This window comes from Myotis yumanensis, unplaced genomic scaffold (genome assembly GCF_028538775.1).
Source record: "Myotis yumanensis isolate MYYU_CA2020_CCGP unplaced genomic scaffold, mMyoYum1.0.hap1 SCAF_4, whole genome shotgun sequence".
In the NCBI taxonomy this organism is placed as follows: Eukaryota; Metazoa; Chordata; class Mammalia; order Chiroptera; family Vespertilionidae; genus Myotis; species Myotis yumanensis.
In genome coordinates, this window is record NW_027223755.1 from 96,702,035 (window position 1) to 96,720,650 (window position 18,616).

At 45.2% G+C, this 18,616-nt stretch overlaps 1 protein-coding gene across 27 annotated transcripts in view; it reads right to left on the reverse strand.

The window, feature by feature from the left end:
- Positions 1-18,616, reverse strand: part of RBFOX1 (RNA binding fox-1 homolog 1) — a 2,061,082-nt gene that overhangs the window by 69,656 nt on the left and 1,972,810 nt on the right. For 19 of the 27 annotated variants that reach the window (XM_070413017.1, XM_070413018.1, XM_070413032.1 and 16 more), the window contains one exon: positions 16,008-16,088. The exons of the other annotated variants lie outside the window; for them this stretch is intronic. In XM_070413017.1, coding sequence (XP_070269118.1) covers positions 16,008-16,088 — 81 coding nt within the window. The remainder of the gene's footprint in view (positions 1-16,007; positions 16,089-18,616) is intronic. 27 annotated transcript variants of the gene reach the window in all.

The window sequence follows — 18,616 nt, forward strand, 5'->3', positions numbered from 1 at the left end:
TTATCTGAACTCAGACAGTTTAACACTAGAGAGACTATCAGCTTATCTATTACCCAACAGGCAACTAGGACAAAGGCATCCCATGTCAGCCTTGGACAAGGGTTTCTCCATTTTCCTTCCTTCCCATTGTCTGTACAAGCTGCTATTATCATTTCCTTATATCCAAACCACATCCAAAAACACCAGCCCCAATTCATCATGGGCTGAGTTCATCTGCAGAGGAATCTGTTGACAAGTCGCCCTGAGACCTCAATGTGCTCTTTGTTGGGTAGGGACAGGGGGTAAAAGTGGAGGAGGGGGCAGGTGCATTGCTAACCTTCTTTATTTATGTTCTGAGATTTCAAGACACCTGGAAGGGCTTTGCTCCTTTTCTACTAATTGGATACAGGCCGCAGGGGTCACTACTGATTTATGTTCCCAATAAGAGTCCAAGGCAAGCTGTTTCCCTTCTCTACTGGGGCTTATCTCCACATCTGGATGCAAGCCTGGGGGGTCGTATACAATCCAGAAATGTTGGGGAAATGGGCTCTCCCAGCAACGGACCTGGGTTGCACTAGAATAGTGTTACACACACAAACCTCATCACTGTCAGAATAACAAGCTCCTTATGACTCAATTCAACTAGAATTTTTCTCCAAGATTTGGAAGATTTGAGCAAGAAACTTTCATAATATTTTGGAGTGTTGTGCTTTTTTTTTCCTGAATAGAATTGATTTAATAGTGTTATCAGTTATTACTTTACTCACAACATGGCTGGAATAAATCTCTTCCTCAGAAAGAAATGTGTCATGGACCAATAATCTACACTAATAAAAGAGAAACATGGTAATTGGCGTACGACCGCTACCCTTCTGATTGGCTAATCAGCGTATCCTTATGCAAATTAACTGTCAGCCAAGATGGCGGCCGGCAGCCATGCACTGAAGCGAGCAGGGAGGCTTCCTTGCTCCAGTGACTGCAGACTGCAACGTTCCCCGCCTGACTTGCAGGCCTCTGAGCTGGCAGTTTGAAACATTCTAACAAATATAGCCGGGCTGGGATCTCAGAGCTGAAGTTATACATTGTTTCGATTATAGAACGGCAAACAAACCAGCAGCGGAAGCCTCAGAGCTAGAGCCAGAGCTAAAGCTGGCCCAGAAGAAGAAAAAAAAAAGAAAAAAAGGAGTGGTTGGGAGCTTCCCGCCAGCCTGAAAGCAGCCCTCAGCCCCTCACCCAGACTGGCCAGGCACCCCAGTGGGGACCCCCACCCTGATCCAGGACACCCTTCAGGGCAAACCAGCCAGCCCCCAGGCCTCTATCCTATATAGTAAAAGGGTAGTATGCCTCCCAGCACTGGGATCAGTGTTGCCGCGAGGCCTCCTGGCACCAGATCAGCATGACAGGGGGCAGCGCCCAAACCCCCTGATCGCCCTGCGGCTCTGTGTGTGACAGGGGGTGGAGCCCCAACCTCCTGATCAGCCCTGCTCTGTGTGTGACAGGGTGCGGCGCCCAACCGCACGGGCCCTGCTCTGTGTGTGACAGGGTAGAGCCATAACCTCCCCATCGGCCCTGCCCTGAGTGTGACAGTGGTGGTGCCCAAACCCCCTGATCTGCCCTGCTCTGTGTGTGACAGGGGGCGGTGCCCCAACTCCCCTATTGGCCCTACTCTGTGCGTGACAGGGAGGAGCTCCCCAACCCCCTGATGGGCCCTGCTCTGTGCGTGACGGGGGGGGGGGGGGGGGGGGCAAGGGGGGGCAGTGCCCCAACCCCCTGATTGGCCCTGCTCTGTGAGTGACAGGGGGCAGCGCCCCAACCTCCTGATTGGCCCTGCTCTGTGCATGACAGGGGGTGGCACCACAACCTCCCCATCGACCCTGCCTTAAGTGTGACAGGGGGCGGTGCCCCAACCCCCCAATCAGCCCTACCCTGAGCGTGACTGAGGGTGGCATCCCAACCTCCAGATCCGCCCTGCTCTGTGCATGACGGGGCAGCGCCCCAACTCCCCAATCAGCCCTGCTCTGAGCCCGACCAGGGGCTGCACTTAGGGATTGGGCCTGCCCTCTGCCACCCAAGAGCAGGCCTAAGCCAGCAGGTCGTTATCTCCCGAGGGGTCCCAGACTTCGAGAGGGCACAGGCCGGGCTGAGGGACCCCCCCTTCCCCCCTGAGTGCACAAATTTTTGTGCACTGGGCTTCTAGTAATAATAATAATAATAATAATAATAATAATAATAATATCAACAACAACAATAGTGCAATGAACACACAGAGATGTACTCTAAATGTTGAGTCTGGTGTTCCCAAAGCAGAAATGCTTCCTAACATAAAAACAAATTCAAAACAGTGCAGCAAAACCACACCCAACGCTCATGCACAGATATTCTTTCATCATTCATGTCTGTGCAACTTTGAATGAGGACAGAAGCCTTGGTTTGTGACTAGTTGCCACACTCCTCTGCCTCCCTCCCAAAGTGAGCTGCCTCTTTTCTCCCAGGTTACAAATGGCCAGATTAATCCAACAGAAATGTGTTGAATGCCATGGTGGCTGAATGTGCAGTGGTGGGCTTTTACTGCGCACAAGACATATTTGTGATCTGTCTACGCACAGGTATTGACAATATCCCCCGGGGCAGGATTTTTGTAACACTTCCTCCCGCAAAACAAGAATGAATCTCAATCTTGGAGTGTTTGACTTGGCAGGACCACAGAAGGCCTTGCAAAAGTGCTTTCTGTCATTTGATGGGATGTTGAAGACAAAACTGGGAGATGCTGAGGTCTATTTTAATTTGGATGAAGGGATTTGCCAAAATCTATTTGTTTGACAAAACCTGTACTGGTGTTAAAATTTAGCTTTTTTTTCAGGCAGCCATGGGAAAAAATCAAATAATTTCTATAAATAATTACTTTATCGAGTGCATATACACAGTAAAGGCTCAATTGCTAAATCATTCATGATCTAGCTAACAGCTGGCTGAAACAGCAAGCTTGGTGAATTGCCTCTCCAGGTAGGAAACAGGGCAAGTGAGATAAATTAGCTTCCTTATGTTGGGCTGGATTTCCATGACTCTCTGGGGTTGCTGCGGCTCCACACACGAGGCCCTTGGAGGGGGTGGCAGTGGCTCATTGGATGGGGATACGATGCCAAGGCATCAATCATTTTGCCTCCAGCCATCGCTGTGGGTGTAGCTTGTTGAGGCCATCTGATTTTCAGAACCAGCTTCCAGATTTGAAAGACTGAGTCCTGATGCTTTAAGTGACACCCTAAGCCAGGGGTGGAGAACCTTTCTCTGCCAAGGGCCATTTAGATACTTATATTATCATTCTTGGGCCATACAAAATGATCAGCTTAAAAACTAGCCTGCTATATTTGGTTAAACATTTAATTAACTCACCCATAAGGCCTTGGCTGAGCCAGACCAAATGATTTCCCTGGCCTTGTAGGGTCCGCGGGCCGGATGTTCCCCACCCCTGCTACTCAAGCCATTTGGACCTAGGGATTCCCCCACCTGATGTCAGACTGGAGCCCTCCCTAGACCCCCATGTAGATAGAACTGAATGAAGGAGACCATGCAGAAATGGTCCAGTTGTCCAGTCACTAGACTAACTTAAACCTTCCAGACCAGCTTCTTTGGTGAACTTTCTAAAGGCCTGCAGAATATGGCTTCTGAGAAAGAAAGGGAAAGATCAGCCCTTTGTTTGAGGAACTACATTGCTTCAAGCAAATGGAAAGGTTTTTTCACAACAATATTTGATGCTCACAGGTGAGTGGGTATCCATGAATACCTTCACAGCGAAGAGGCTAGGCCAAGGTCACACCTCTAGTGTAACCATGACAATTTAAGCCCAGCTCTGCCTAATTCCAGCTCTTCTCACTAAACCATGTGGATACTCAAAGATAACTTTGTAGAACCAATACTAGGGGCTAAAAACTATCTTTGGCTGAGTAATACTCCATTGCATATATATGCACCACATCTTCTTTATCCAGTTGTATACTAATGGACATTTATGTTGCTTTCATATCTTGGATATACAATGGAATATTACTCAGTCATAAAAAAGAATGAAATCTTGCCATTTGCAACAACATGAATGGACCTACAAGATATTATGCTAAGTGAAATGTCAGAGAAAGACAAGCACCGTATGATTTCACTTACATGTGGAATCTGAAAAACAAAAACCATAAAATAAACAAACAGAACAGAAATAGACTCATAGATACAGAGAACAAACTGATGGCTGCCAGATGGAAGATGGTTTAGAGGCTGGGTGAAAAAAGGTGAAGGGATTAAGATGTACAAATTTGCAGTTATAAAAACAGCCATGAGGCTGTAGAGTACAGCATAGGCCAGTGATGGCGAACTTTTTGAGCTCGGCGTGTCAGCATTTTGAAAAACCCTAACTTAACTCTGGTGCCGTGTCACATATAGAAATTTTTTGTTACTTGCAACCATAGTAAAACAAAGACTTATATTTTTGATATTTATTTTATATATTTAAATGCCATTTAACAAAGAAAAATCAACCAAAAAAATGAGTTCGCGTGTCACCTCTGACACGCATGTCATAGGTTCGCCATCACTGGCATAGGCAATACAGTCGACAATATTGTAATAACTATCTATGGTGTCAGGTGGGTACTAGACTTATGCAGGGAGGGGGGGCTCCCTTTGTAAGTTATATAAATGTTTAACCACTATGCTGTACAACTAAAACCAATATGATATTGACTGTCAACTGTAACTGAAAAAACTAATTAAAAATAAATAAATAAAATGATCTTTGGGAAATAGTGCTTAGATCCCTGTAGCATTCACCAAGGATGGGGATAATATATATCCCTGAGCAGGTGTGCCCATAGAGGTAGTTCTTGTATCTTTGTTTGTTTATTTTTCCATAAAAAGTGACGGGGTATCAGGAGTCCACACGACATGCCAACAAAACCCCAGGAGACAGATCTAAAATGCATGGTGTGTTATTTGGTCCTGAAAGCTGCATTTTGTTCACACTCCCCACAAGCTCTCCAGGAGTGACAAAATAGCTTTACATAAATGAAAACATGATTTAAGAAATTGATGGTTTTTGGAGTTCTTAGTGAAGCAACTGTTTAAATTATCGTGTTTAAATGAACTATGCCGGGCTCTTTTCCCTCGATGGGAGACAAGCTCAGCTTCCCTTTTATGTATCTTCACATAAGAGGAGGGAGATTCGCTTTTGAAGAGAAATAAGGCAAAGGGAGGAGGGGGCCACCTCTGCAGTTGGACACCTTTCTATGCAAGAAGCACCAAGAGTCCCCACCCCAGCACTTGAATTATATGAGTGTCATTGGATGTTCTTACTTCCCTCCTAACATGCTCACTCCCAGCTCTGCAGCCAATGAGAGGGCGTGGCTCCACCTGCAAAGCCGGGTCCCAGGAATGCACACCTGCACCATGGTATCAAACTGCTCCCCTTTTATTCCAGGAATCAATCAGGTCTTAGCTTTGGCCCCTGCAAAGTTCATGTTCAGAGCTCTGAACTCAGAATAGAGGTTTGTGGGTGTTTTCTTTTTTTCTATTTTAAATCCACATTAGTTTGAGAAAGCCAATGACATGCAGATGAGCGCATAAAAAACGTAGCTTCTCAACCCATTAAAGGATTTCCCTCTGGCCCCTGGCAGGGGCTGGTGGCAGGTGGGCATGGTGGAGGAGTTTAATGGGGGAGCTGCACCAGGCAGTCTGCGGCTCCTCCTAAGAAAACGCGAGCATTAAAAAGTGCTTTCTGTCAGTGGGATCACAGAACTCGGGTTTCCAGGGAATTCCCCCAGAACAACTGCCTCGCTGCCTTTCAGAAACGTCTCATCTTGGCCTTGTTCTCTGGCTGTGCGCGCACGGGAATCCCAGGACAATGTGGTTTATTGTTTTAATATCTGTCTGACACAAAGCAAACCATCCTCTGGTGACTCCTTATCTGTCATATGTGTTTCTGTGAAAGAAATATCAAGACAAATAAGATGTTTGGGGGCACACCGCGGGACGGCAGGTTTTGCAATCGGCGGTCTTTTGCAGAAGGGAGACCCCCATCTGAAAAAGAAGCAAGCCACCATTCCGCATGGAGATTAATAGCCAAAGCGCCGGAGAGCCGAGAACAGCTGCCTGGGATGTGACTCCTCCGCAGATTCTTCCCTTGAAGCAACTAGGGGTGGAGTGTGTTTTACTAGTGATTTTTTAAATGTTCCTGAAATTGATTTTTTTTTAAAAAAGGACAAAGCAGAAGTAATGGGGTTATTACTATTCCGCCAAAGTAACCACACGGATGTCGATGAGGGAGCTAACCCAATTGGGCTGGAAATGGTGGGGACTGGAAATACAAATGAACCTCTTCTGAAAACTGGTGTCCAGGTAGAATCACTAGGGGGGAAAAAAAACACTCTTAAAGGTAACCTCTTCATAAATGAGAGATGTGTTGGGCCGTGGGAACGCAGGGCAGATGGAGCAAAGCGAGGAGATGGTGCTCGAGCGATGGAGAAAGAATGGTTCCCGGGGTCCCTTCATCAGCAGTGGCTGCTGACAACTGGGGACAACCCCTGTTCAACCCATCAGGTGTGTGCTCTGATTGGGGCGACACGCAGAGCATGGCCCATGGAAGGTGTCTCCAAATCTCTTCTTCCATGAATTCAACCAGGGAACTAGGACTACAGAAGCTAAGTGTGTCTGTCTCTAGTGTGGAATGATGGGGAAGGCAGTGATATTTAGTTCACCTACCAGGAGGTGTTAGCAGTGGGTAAATCTCCTATCGGGAAAGACCTCCCAAATGTCGCTAGGAGTAGTGTGTTTGCAATTTTGAGATCTTAGCCTTATATATCTGTCTATCATGTATCTTGTCTACGAGAATGTAGGCACTATAGAGTCAACTTGTGGATCCCATGTTCATGTAGCAGTCACAGTGCATAGAATGGTACCTGGCATATGGAAAGAACCTGATTGGTTGAATAAAGTGATGCCTTTTCAATCCCCTGCCCCATCAAAGGACAGATGAGTGAAGAGGAAGGACTTGTTTCAGAGGCAGTGACAGAGGGCACACGCTGTCACCATAATGCTGAGTCATGGACACAGGAGGAATGAAGTGCTGGCTGATTCCTGATCAGAAGGATCCGCCTGAGCATCTCTGGGAGCCAGCATTGGGCAGTGTGTGGGAGGAACCAGAAGAGGCCTGGGTGGAGGGTGAGGGGTCCTGGGAGGGTGGAGGGAGTCTCACTATCCATCCCAGGAAAACAGCACCAAAACAAAGCCTCCACAGCCAGATCTGTTTGTTGTTTATTGTGAGAGCAAAACTACATCAATTGAACTTGTATCTAGACTGAATTCATGTCTACATTCTAATTGAATATGTACCAGGGAGAGGGTGTTCTTTTACATGCTTACCTTCCATTATTTGTCTTAAAATGTGACAAAATAATTCAAAATGCTAAAAATACATGAGGGTGCACATTGAAAAGAAGTCTCGTTTGCCCTAGATGGTTTGGCTCAGTAGATAGAGCATAGGCCTGCAGATTGAAGGGTGTCGGGTTTGATTCTGGTCAAGGGCACATGCCCAGGTTGCGGGCTTGATCCCCAGTGGGGGGTGTGAAGGAGGCAGCTGACCAATGATTCTCTCTCATCATTGATGTTTCTATCTCTCTCTCCCTTTCCCTTCCTCTCTGAAATCAATAAAAATATATTAAAAAGAAGAAGTCTTTTTTATCTCCACCCCCAGGGAGCCAGCTGTCTTGTGCCCTGCCCACTTATTTATTTATCTTTATTGCTGAAAGTCTTACAGATGTCCCATTTTATTTTTTAATTTTAATTTTATTTTATTGTTGTTGTTTTTTTTATAGAGAGGAAGGGAGAGGGATAGAGAGTTAGAAACATCAATGAGAGAGAAACATTGATCAGCTGCCTCCTGCACACTCCCTACTGGGGATGTGCCCACAACCAAGGTACATGCCCTTGACCAGAATCGAACCTGGGACCCTTGATTCCGCAGGCCAATGCTCTATCCACTGAGCCAAACCGGTTAGGGCCAGATGTCCTATTTTAAATGATGGTCTGACAAAGGGGTTGGTAACCTATAGGCCAAATCTGGCTTGAAGACCGTTTTGTAAATAAAGTTTTATTGGAAGCATAGCCACACCTATAAATTTATGTATAGTCTATGGTGAGTTTCAAGAGACCAGATGGTGCATAAGACTGGAACTATTTACTCTCTGGCCCTTTAAAGAACAACTCTGCCAACCCTGGCCAGGCAGAGCAGCCGGGGGAAGAACGGCCTCTCCAGAAATCCGGGGATGGGAAGGACAACGGGGGCTGAGCTCAGAGGCTGGGCAGCTGCTTAGAGTTTCTGCCTGACCACTCCCTGTGCGGACATTTCCAGAAGCAGAGCAGGTGGCACTGCTGTTTTGCAGCCACTGGTGGGAAAATTTAGAGACCAGGAAAGGTGGAAGTCTTGAAATTCTGTTAGGCTGGGTTCACGTTGATCTGGCTGTGGGACACTGCACAAGTTCCTTACTCCCTCCGACCTCAAATTTTCTCATGTAAAAGGAGGCAGAATAATCACACCTATTTCATAGTTACCTTGTGAGGATTAATTGAGAAAGTTCATATGCAGGGTTAGCAGAATGCTCAACATATAGGAAGTTCTCAATATCCATTTATTATTATTTTTTTATATATCAGGGCTGGAACTAGCGTAAGATTAGTTAGGCACTCACCTTGGGTGTAAAATTTAAATGAGGGACCACCAAATAAACAAGTAATCAAGATAGTTTGGTGCAATTATAAAAAAATAAAATTATTGTAAACAATTTCATGAGAAATAGACTATCCAAATGTAAATAAAGAGCCGTGGCCAGTGTGGCTCAGTTGGTTGGGCATTGTCCTGTGCACCAAAAGATTGCTGGTTCAATTCCAGGTCAGGGGCATGCCTGGGTTGTGGGCTCAATCCCTGAGGTCACAGGAGGCAGCAGATCCATGTTCTGCTCTCACATCCATTTTTCTCTTTCTCTCTCCCTCTCCCCTGCCCTTTCTCTAAAAAATATCAATAGAAATATCTTTTTAAATTTTAGATAAAGAGGTGCTATGCTGAGCCATATTGGATCCTAAGGCAAAATAAAAATTAATAATAATCATCCTATCTTTAGAAAACCTGTTGATATTTATTCCATGAAATTTTTCCATTAAATGTCAATATTTTGAAATATTGCTTAATATACTATTCACCTTGATGACTGAGCTTTCTGGAGCCTCTGTACATTTTGTCTGAGGGGAGTGCCTCACTTTCCTCAATCTAGTCCCAGATGATTCTACTCTAGAAACTATTAGAAAAGCCTTTCTGGGAGGCTGCCAGGAAGCTCTGAGTTACTGGAAAGAGGGAGAAAGAAGATATGTGGGTTTTTTTAAACCGATGTATCAGTAACACAATGCCCTCGATGTGCACTTTCTATTATTGAACTCAGTCTAGTGACATTTTCTGTATTGGGCAGAAGAAAGAGGAAGCCATAAATTAACAGAGGCCATTGCTTTAATTACAGAAACCAATGGAAGCTCTATCCATTACCTAAATGTAGAAAGTGCAAGCCTGATTTATGTATGTTTCTGCCACTTAAATCATTGTTTTATGAATTCCACACAATTACTTCCATACAATCTGCAATCAATATATCAATTAAAACTATGCCACTACCACTTGCCCTTGAGTTTCATAAAAGTGAATAGAGGAGATGATTTTGCATTTTGATAACATTAAGGTTTCTGAGCATTTGCCTGTGATAACAGATTTTTTTCCCCCCTTGTTGTCAGGGGTGAAAATTTAGGAAGAATAAACAGTTATCTTCTTTTTATTTCAGAATTTGTCTTCGTATGGATTGAAAGTGGTGGCTTCCATGTAACTATGTGAAAATACTTGTTTGCATTGATAAGCATATAGAACAATACAGAAATTGCTGTTAAAAAAAATGCTTATTTTCTGAGCCCTTGACGATGAAACTGGGCCCTCTGTGACAAGGTGTTTCCTATGAACTAAAGTCTGCTCACTCCCCTAACCCTAAATAAATGTGTTGACCCTTAAGTCCCGCTATAATAGTACTTAGAAATGGTAGGTAATTAGGTTTAGATAAGGTCATAAGGATGGGGCCCTTAGAAAGGATTAGTGCCTTTAGAGTGTCATATGAAGACACAGTGAGAAGACCATCATCTACCAGCCAGGAAGAATTCTCACCAGAACAGACCATGCTGGCACTATGGTGTAGTAACCAAAGAAAAGACAGATATATTTGCCTATATAATTAAGACTATATGCTGGGATGTAAGCAAAATCAAATGACCAAAATAGGATAGATATTGGCAACATCTATCCTATACTCAGGTTATTCTCCCTGATGAATAATGGCCTCTCAATGTGAATTAAAATAAATGAGTAAACACACGAGAGAAATGAGCAGATGTGTACTGAAAAGTCACTCGTGGTAACATCCAAACGACAATTAAATTTTTGAAGGATGATGCTCTTCACTAGGAGAAAGGCAAATGCTCACTGGAGCAAACTGAGATGCTATTTTTCATCCATCCAATTTGCAAAATTAAAGAAAAAGCAAAATATGCAGGTGCTGGCAAGAATGTTTGGATGGAACAAACAGCCCCATGTTTGGGAGCCTAGATGTAAAATGTAAAGCCCTGGTGTGTCAGGGTATATGTAAAAATGTTTGTGGGGTGGTATAAAAAGAAGGAGCTTGAACTACCATGGATAGAGAATGGTTGAATAAACTGCGGACCACCCACGTTATGGAAGAGCATGACACTATCATAAGATTTAACAGGAGATGGTCCACGTGTGTTATGCAATGAAATGAAACATGATTCGTATGTGTACACTGCCCACTGTTTAAATTGTACTATTACCACTACCCCTTGCATGTGAGTCTGTCCTGCTTTGCATTATTATGAAAACATGTGGAAAGATACTTAGCATGGAGTCAATGTGAATTACTTAAAGAATTTGTGTTTTTTAATAAAGTGGGACTATTTTACCATGTTATTCCATACATGTGTGTTTCGGTTTATTGGCATGTTTCCCCGATTATAGTGAGTCCATCCATGTCTCTTTTGTCATTGAAAATCTATTCATAAAATGGTAAAGAAAATTAAGCTGATATTTACCTCCTTCTGGAAACATCTACTCCATATGGAAATGAGGGTGAGTGATTGCTGGCTTTGCTGATCCATAGTGGAGTTGGGCTTTCATATTTATGGAACCAATAATTTACTGCTGCGTGTTTCAAAGAGTAGAAACCAGAGTAATGCCTTAACTTGAAGAGTAGAAACCAGAGTAATGCCTTAACTTGGAAGAGAGGTGAGATGTTCTTTACCTTCCTACTTTGGCCTGGATACATGTTTATATTATGCATTCACTGTGTGTAAACAGTGCTAATGTGGCTGGTGCCTTTCACTCGGGACAGGCAAGGCCTACTGACCACTGCCCTAGGGGTTGTACTGTTTGCTACTCAAAGCAAACACATGATTAATTAATTAATTAATTAATTAATATTATTTTAAAATTGCCGTGGCCAGGTGGCTCAGCTGCTGCGTCATTCTGTACACCAAAAGGTTGCAGGTTCGATTCTCCATCAGGTCACATACCTAGGTTTTAGGTTCAATCCCTGGTCAGGACACATACAGAAGGTAGCTAATTAGTGTTTTTCTCTCACATCAATCTCTCTCTCTATCTCTCTTCCTCTTTCAAATTAATTTTAAAAAGTTGTTTTAAAATGATTAAAAGTATTTTATTAGTTTAATTTATTTGATTAAAATTAATATCTTAAGACAACAATATTAATACTACATGTTTTGCATTTGGGGCAAGATGATCTTCCCTTATTCTCTGGAGTTTTGCTCTGACTTTATTTAAGTTTGATAGAAAGTAGGCCCATTGTACACTCAGAATGAGTGTTGAGGGCATGTAAGAGGATATTTGATGTCCCATGACACTTGAACTAGGGTTTCACACTATGCTAAAGGGCATGAGGAGGAGAAACTGGAGTCAGTCGTATGAGATGGGAGGCTCTGTGGGATTAGGCTGTATTGACCGCGCCTGCGTGAACACCTTTCTCTGGATGCTTTCGTGTCCTGGGTCGTGCTGTGAGGATGGTTCACTTAAGGGGGAAAACCCATTATGCAAAAATGCATCTTAAAAAACAGATAACTTCAGTAGAGTTATTTTCATTACTGACTAATTCAGCAGGGTTCCTTTAAACACCATCTCCCCTACTGCATTTAAGGGTGTTATTTACAGATGATGAGCTATTTGGCTACAAAGCAGGACAATTGAAGTTTAAAACATCCAAGGCCAGGTAAAGATGCGTGAAACAAATACAAACTCAGGAGTGCTCATAGAGGCCAGTGAACACAGAGGATACAATTTACAAAAGTGCAATGTATTTCCCCCTTTTCCAGGAGCACAACTGCTCCTCCTAAGCGAGAAGCATGCACTTCCAAGCTAAAAACCAGGTGAATCCTCAACAATGGCTGAGAAGAGAGGGGGCCTCAGCTTCTGCGGAAAAGGCTGGATCCGGAGAGAAAAAGAGGCCACACTCTTCAGACCTCAGAGACAAGGCCCCTGGCTCTTACCCAGGTGTATGTCACACCTGGAGAGAGGAGAGGTATCTCAGGTGACTGTGTCTGGTGAAAATGGGGTGTGACTCTGTACCGGGATGTACACCTTAATCTGGAAGAGGAAACCCAAGTAAATGTTGCAAAGAAGACAGCTAACTGCAAACAGCCTGGCCCAAAAAGGCACTGCTGACTTGGAGAAGAGGGAGAAAGGAAGTCTTAGCCAAGTGCTTTGGGAGGAATGGATAATCTTTACACTCAGCAACAATGCGTGGCCTCAGGATACAGATAATGGAAGCCCCTCCAGCCACCCAGCTGGAGAAGGGGAGGTCTCAGCTTGGCTGCCCTTACAAAACACTAACTGAGCTGGTCGATCTAAATACCATTACTGGGGGGGTGAGTAACCAGATTTTGTTTTGCTTCCTTATGGGCTAGGAGGGTTAGCTAGTCATTGTTGTTGTCTTTGATACTAATACATACCAGGGCGTTGCTTTTCCTTATTATTTTTGAAAAATAGCTATCAATCTAAGTAGCCCAAATGGAGGGGGGATAGATTAAAATGTAATATCATGAGACAACAGATTATTATGAGGTCATTAACATATGTGCATAAAGTACACATGACACGATAATAAGTGAAAATAATAGGATGACAAATGTGTAGATAATATGACTGATTATACAATTTTAAAATGAAAGGTGTTGGGCACAGACACATCATAGTTTCTATAATTATTATAAATCTTTACTCGTAAACTCAGAAAAAATGTATTATAAACAGTGAAGCAACAGTCCCATTGTCTATTTTCAATAATAAAATGGATCCATTAAGTCAGAGTTCAGAATACTTTTTTTTATAAAGAGTCAGATTACTAAGATTTTAGGCTCTGTGAGCAACCTATGTCTCTTTCCCAATATTTCTGTTTTTGTTTTGTTTTTATAATGCTTTTTAAAAAATCTAAACTCATTCTTTGCTCACAAGCCTTACAAAAGCAGGCTGTGGGCTGGATGTGGCCCTTGGCTGTAGTTTGCTGACCAGTGCATCATATGATTTCATTTCCCATGTGTTTCACTGATTTTAATATGGAGAACGGAGATAGGTATCACATGCTCTCACTTATCTAATGAACAAAATAAACTAACAGACAAAACAGGTCCAGAGGCATGGATGCATGGAACAGACTGATAGATCTCAGAGGGCAGGGGAGTGGGAGCCTAGAAGAGATTAACCAATGAACTTATATGCATATGTGCATAGCTCATGGACACAGATAATAGTGTAGTGAAGGCCTGGGGTGGGGCAGAGGCTGGGTGGAGGGGGGGCAAAAAGGGAGACATGGGGGATATCTGTAATATTGTCAACAATAAAAACAATTAAAAATTTAAATAAATATGGAGAACTGTGGCCTAGTTCTGTGTTTGACACAATCACACACACTTTCCCCGAGTTGATCTAGAATGGCTGTACCAATTAAAACCAGACCTTTTTTAGCTTGATTTATTTCGTGCCTATGATTGTAGAAAGCCACACTGTTCAATATGGTGGCCATTAGCCTCTCAAGGCTAATTAGAGTAACACTAATTGAAATTAAGTAAAATGAAAAAGTCAGTGTTTCAGTCCTAGGACACACCCACTGGACAGTGTGGAGATAGGCGGTTTCCTCCCAGATGGTCCCATAAAACAACTGTGTTAAAGAAAAACTAAATAACCTTCTGGAATTCAACCCAACTCTCCTTCAGAAATAGTGTGTATAGAGATGAGGGAGGGACCGGTATAGTGGGATGATGATGAGATTTAGAGCCAAATGGGGCCAGAAGATTAATTTCCCCAGGTTTGAGAAACAAATCTACCCTATACTGGCTGGGTGGTCCTGAATGAATCACCCCACTTCTCTGTGCCCCCCATTTCCTAGGCTGTAAAGCAAACATTACAAAACCTACCTGGTGCAGATTTTGCGAGGATCAAAAACAAGGCTGAGCATGTGAAAATGTACAGTAGCATTCTCATCTACCGTATGTATGCACAGGCGTCTGCACTGGCCCAAATAGGACACTTTTCATAAATTCGGGAAGAGCCACATCTGGCTGGTATGGCTAGCTTCTTGGAGACCTTGCATTTCATGAATGTCAAAGCTGCCATTGAAGATTATGCTCTAGTTGGGAGAAGCCCTTGGCTGCCCACATGACCTGAAGCCTTCAGGGACCCTCATGTTTCTCGTGATCATGTTTTGGGGTCCCTGTCACTGCTTCTAACTGTTGCCCCACAGTGAAGAGGTAGGTTTATCTCAGCCTTTGGGAATTGAGATGCTCGGTCTTGGCAGGTGGTCAGGCTTCTCCTGTCTCTCATCCTCTAATCATCATGAGCCTGCGTCCTCCGCTCTCTCCCAACCCCTCTCTAGCGAGTCTCAGAAGCATCCCACCTCCCCATGGTCTCAGACTCACTTCTGAGCACGGATCCCAATGAGGACCTGTTTGGGCAGGTATAGGAATTGCATAGGGTGTACACACACAGTGTGAAATAGATGACAAGGTCAGACTGTGGCTAGAGACTGAGGAGGGGCTGGGAACCATGTGGGATCCAGGAGCACTTTAGGTCCTGCTCTGTGAATTGAGAGAGGGAGTGGCCATTCTTCAGAGCATCCACCCCAGGCAGAGCAACCCTTGTTTTCCACCTCAGCATTGTGATCTGGCTTCCCTTGTTATTTTGGTTTCCTCCCCCTAGTCCTTGATGGGTATACTTACATCTATTAAAGAACCTTTAACTTGTTGTTTTCCCTAGTTAAATGGGGGATGGGGGGGGGGGGGGCAACCACATTCTTTTCTCTCCTCCTCCTCCTCCTCCTCCTCCTCCTCCTCCTCCTCCTCCTCCTCTGCCTCTTCCTCAATGGAATCGCATAGCCAAGGATAGAACAGCCTTGCAAACAAGTCACTAGCCCAGGCTACTCATATTTCCCACAGTGAGGAAATTCAGTTCAAGAGGACTGACCCAGCACCTCTGCTAGGCTAGGCTGCCAGTTGAATGGCCTGAATGCTTTAATTCAATATTTCTCCTATGAATTTACAAGGCTGTGGTAGAAGGCAGGCAATGAGCTATAGCTTCTTCCCTCCTTCCCTTCCCCTCCCCGATCCCAACACCCCATGTCCCATCCATTGGACCCAGTCCTGACAGGTCTGCACAAAGAAAGGCTGGGACATCCGGGACGTGAGGATTCAGACGTAATGAGCAGAGGGATTGGATGCTAAGGCAACGGGAAACAGAGACATGCTCATGGAAACCAAATTCACCTGGAGGGGGCCACGCGGGAGGGCGGGGCGGAGGGAGGGGAAGGGGACTGACATGGCAGGGAAGGTGACTGGACTCAGAGTTATGTCACAAAACAAAAAAAGGAGCCACAACATGGGCTTACTTGCGGAAGTATATACAAGTGAACTGGGGGCACTGTACATGGAAGATCCCTCCTGGTTTGCCTGGCACAACAGCACCGTGCCTACGAAAGAGAGAGAGATAGATGGTATCTGGTTTGGGAACAGGCACACTACACCTGAGAGATCAAGGTAACGCAAACGAGAAAGGCAGGCAAATGAAAACATAGCCACACCCCAGAGCGCGTGACGGGACCCCCCACAGCAGCCCCTGCCTTAGCCAGAGGGAGCCGGGGGGCCCGCCCCCAGCCCACCAAGCACATGTCATTCCTTTCCCCACGGGGTGGGCGTAGAGGAGCCTGGCTGGCCCAGGACCCCAGCTTCAGGTCCATAACGGAAGCAGCATGCCATGCTCAAAGGGGAGTGTGGAAATTTCAAGCCTGACTCAGACACTACTTGGCTGTGTGATCATGGTGAGTGACTGTACCTCTCTGTGCCTTGGGAGTCCCATCTGGAAAACGGGGTGAATATACCTACCTGCAGGAGGGGTGGTGAGTCATATGACGGAGACATGCCCAGCACAGGGCCTGGCTCAGAATCATTACTCAGCAAATGGCAAGCACGTGTGTTGCTATGTTTACAGAAAAGTGTTCCTCCCCCACCACCCACACTTAAGTCCAAATCAGTTCTTCTGAGGAAGAGCACAAGTCAGACAGGGAAGAAACAAATGCAACTTCCGCCGTTCCTGTGACCCACCCTGACCCCCCTGTGGACTCGGGGTGAGACCATCTAGGACTTCTGCGTCTCCCGCGTCTCCCCTAAAGCTCCCAGTCCCCCATGGGAGAGGCTGTGTCACTGCCCCTGAAGACTGCCCACAGCGGCACTGCAGCGAGGACTTGCCCCTCAATTTACAGCAAAGGGCCCCGCTCATCCTTACAAAGAGGAAGCCTATAGCGTGAAGAACGGTGGACTCCTGAGATCTCTCTCAATCTAGGCCATGTTATGTTCAACCACTCCCTCCAAGGATGAGGGCCAGGGCTCTTCGGGGTATCAAGTCTGCTCTCCTCCTGCTGCTCAAACTCTGAGGCTTTGCAAAGTAGGAGGGAGACGTTTGAAGTGCTTGCTGCCCATTCCTGACGATGGCAATACACCTCCCTGTCCGGTCAAGATCAGCACCTCCACTGGTCTCTGTATTCTCCCACCATCCTAGGAAGGCAATCCCCGATGAAAGGAAGCCTGAGTCTCAGGGAACCTGGAACTCACCTGGACCCTTGGAGACCTGCCCTTGGGTATGAGGGGGATGTTCTATAACCTTTTGGTATCTTACCCAAGTTCAACACAAGTGTAGTTGAAACTTTCAGACTGAATGGGGCTTCACCAAATAGAGAGGGGCTGCCACAGAACGCTATTAAGAGACAGTAATCTTTCCTGATGTACAAGCCCAGACACAACTCCAAAGGTGGTCTCCTCACCTCTATTCCCCTGTCCCTCAGGTGCCAAGCCAAAACAGAGGGATCGCAGGAAGAGACTGAGGGGCCGTCCCCAATCCCACTTCTCCCCTGATCCTGGTGTCTCTCTGGATTTTGTACATTATTTCCAGGTTACACAAAGTTCTATTAACATTCCTGACGCATCTCTCCCTCCCGCAACACCAGGTCGGCCCAGTCCATCCAATGTGTGACGAGGAGAAGTAGCTCCTGGGAGGAAGTTCCGTCTGAAGTCCCCTAGTCCCTCTCCTGCTTGCCTTGGGGTCCTGGCTTATAGCTGGAGGAGAGCCCCCCGCCTGCTCCTCCCTAAAAGCCCAGATGTAAGAGTGGAATTCACGGACCTTCCCTTGGTAGCAAGTGTATTAAAAATCTGGATGGGCCTGAGTCATAATCAACCTTTGCTAAACTGACAGTGCTTTCTTCTTCCTACTGTAGGTGAGAACAGTTTATTGTAACTTTTGAGCCTTCACATGACCTACTTTCTCCGCAGTATTTCCAGTTCTGTCAGGAGGCTGGTCTGTGATGGGGATGAACCGCAAATGAACTGAACATCAGACCATGGGATGCGGGGTCTAAAATCAACCAACAGGAGGTAGGACACCCAGAAGAAAAGACAGGCCCTACCCTCCACCATGCTTTTCCAGTGAGACTCCTTTGGCTCATTGCTAGAACTCTTGGAGAGAAGCTAATGTTTCCATGGGATCGAGAGAGAGCTACTAAATCAGAACCTTCTAGAGTGGGGCTAGGGAAGGTGGGGCAGGAGAAAGTTCTTCCACGAGACTTTCCCGGGCACCCCTGGGTAAGAACCTCCATTAAGCCTGCCAGTTTGGCTCAGTGGTTGAACATCAACGTATGAACCAGGAAGTCATGGTTCAATGCCCAGTCAGGGCACATGCCCTGGTTGCAGGCTCAATCCCCAGTAAGGGGGTGGACAGGAGGCAGCTGTTAGATGATTCTCTCTCATCCCTGATGTTTTTCTCTCTCTCTCTCTCTCTCCCTCTCCTTTCCTCTCTGAAATCAATAATATATATATATATATATATATTTTTTTTTAAAATATATTTTATTGATTTTTTACAGAGAGGAAGGGAGAGAGATAGAGAGTTAGAAACATCGATGAGAGAGAAACATCGACCAGCTGCCTCCTGCACATCTCCCACTGGAGA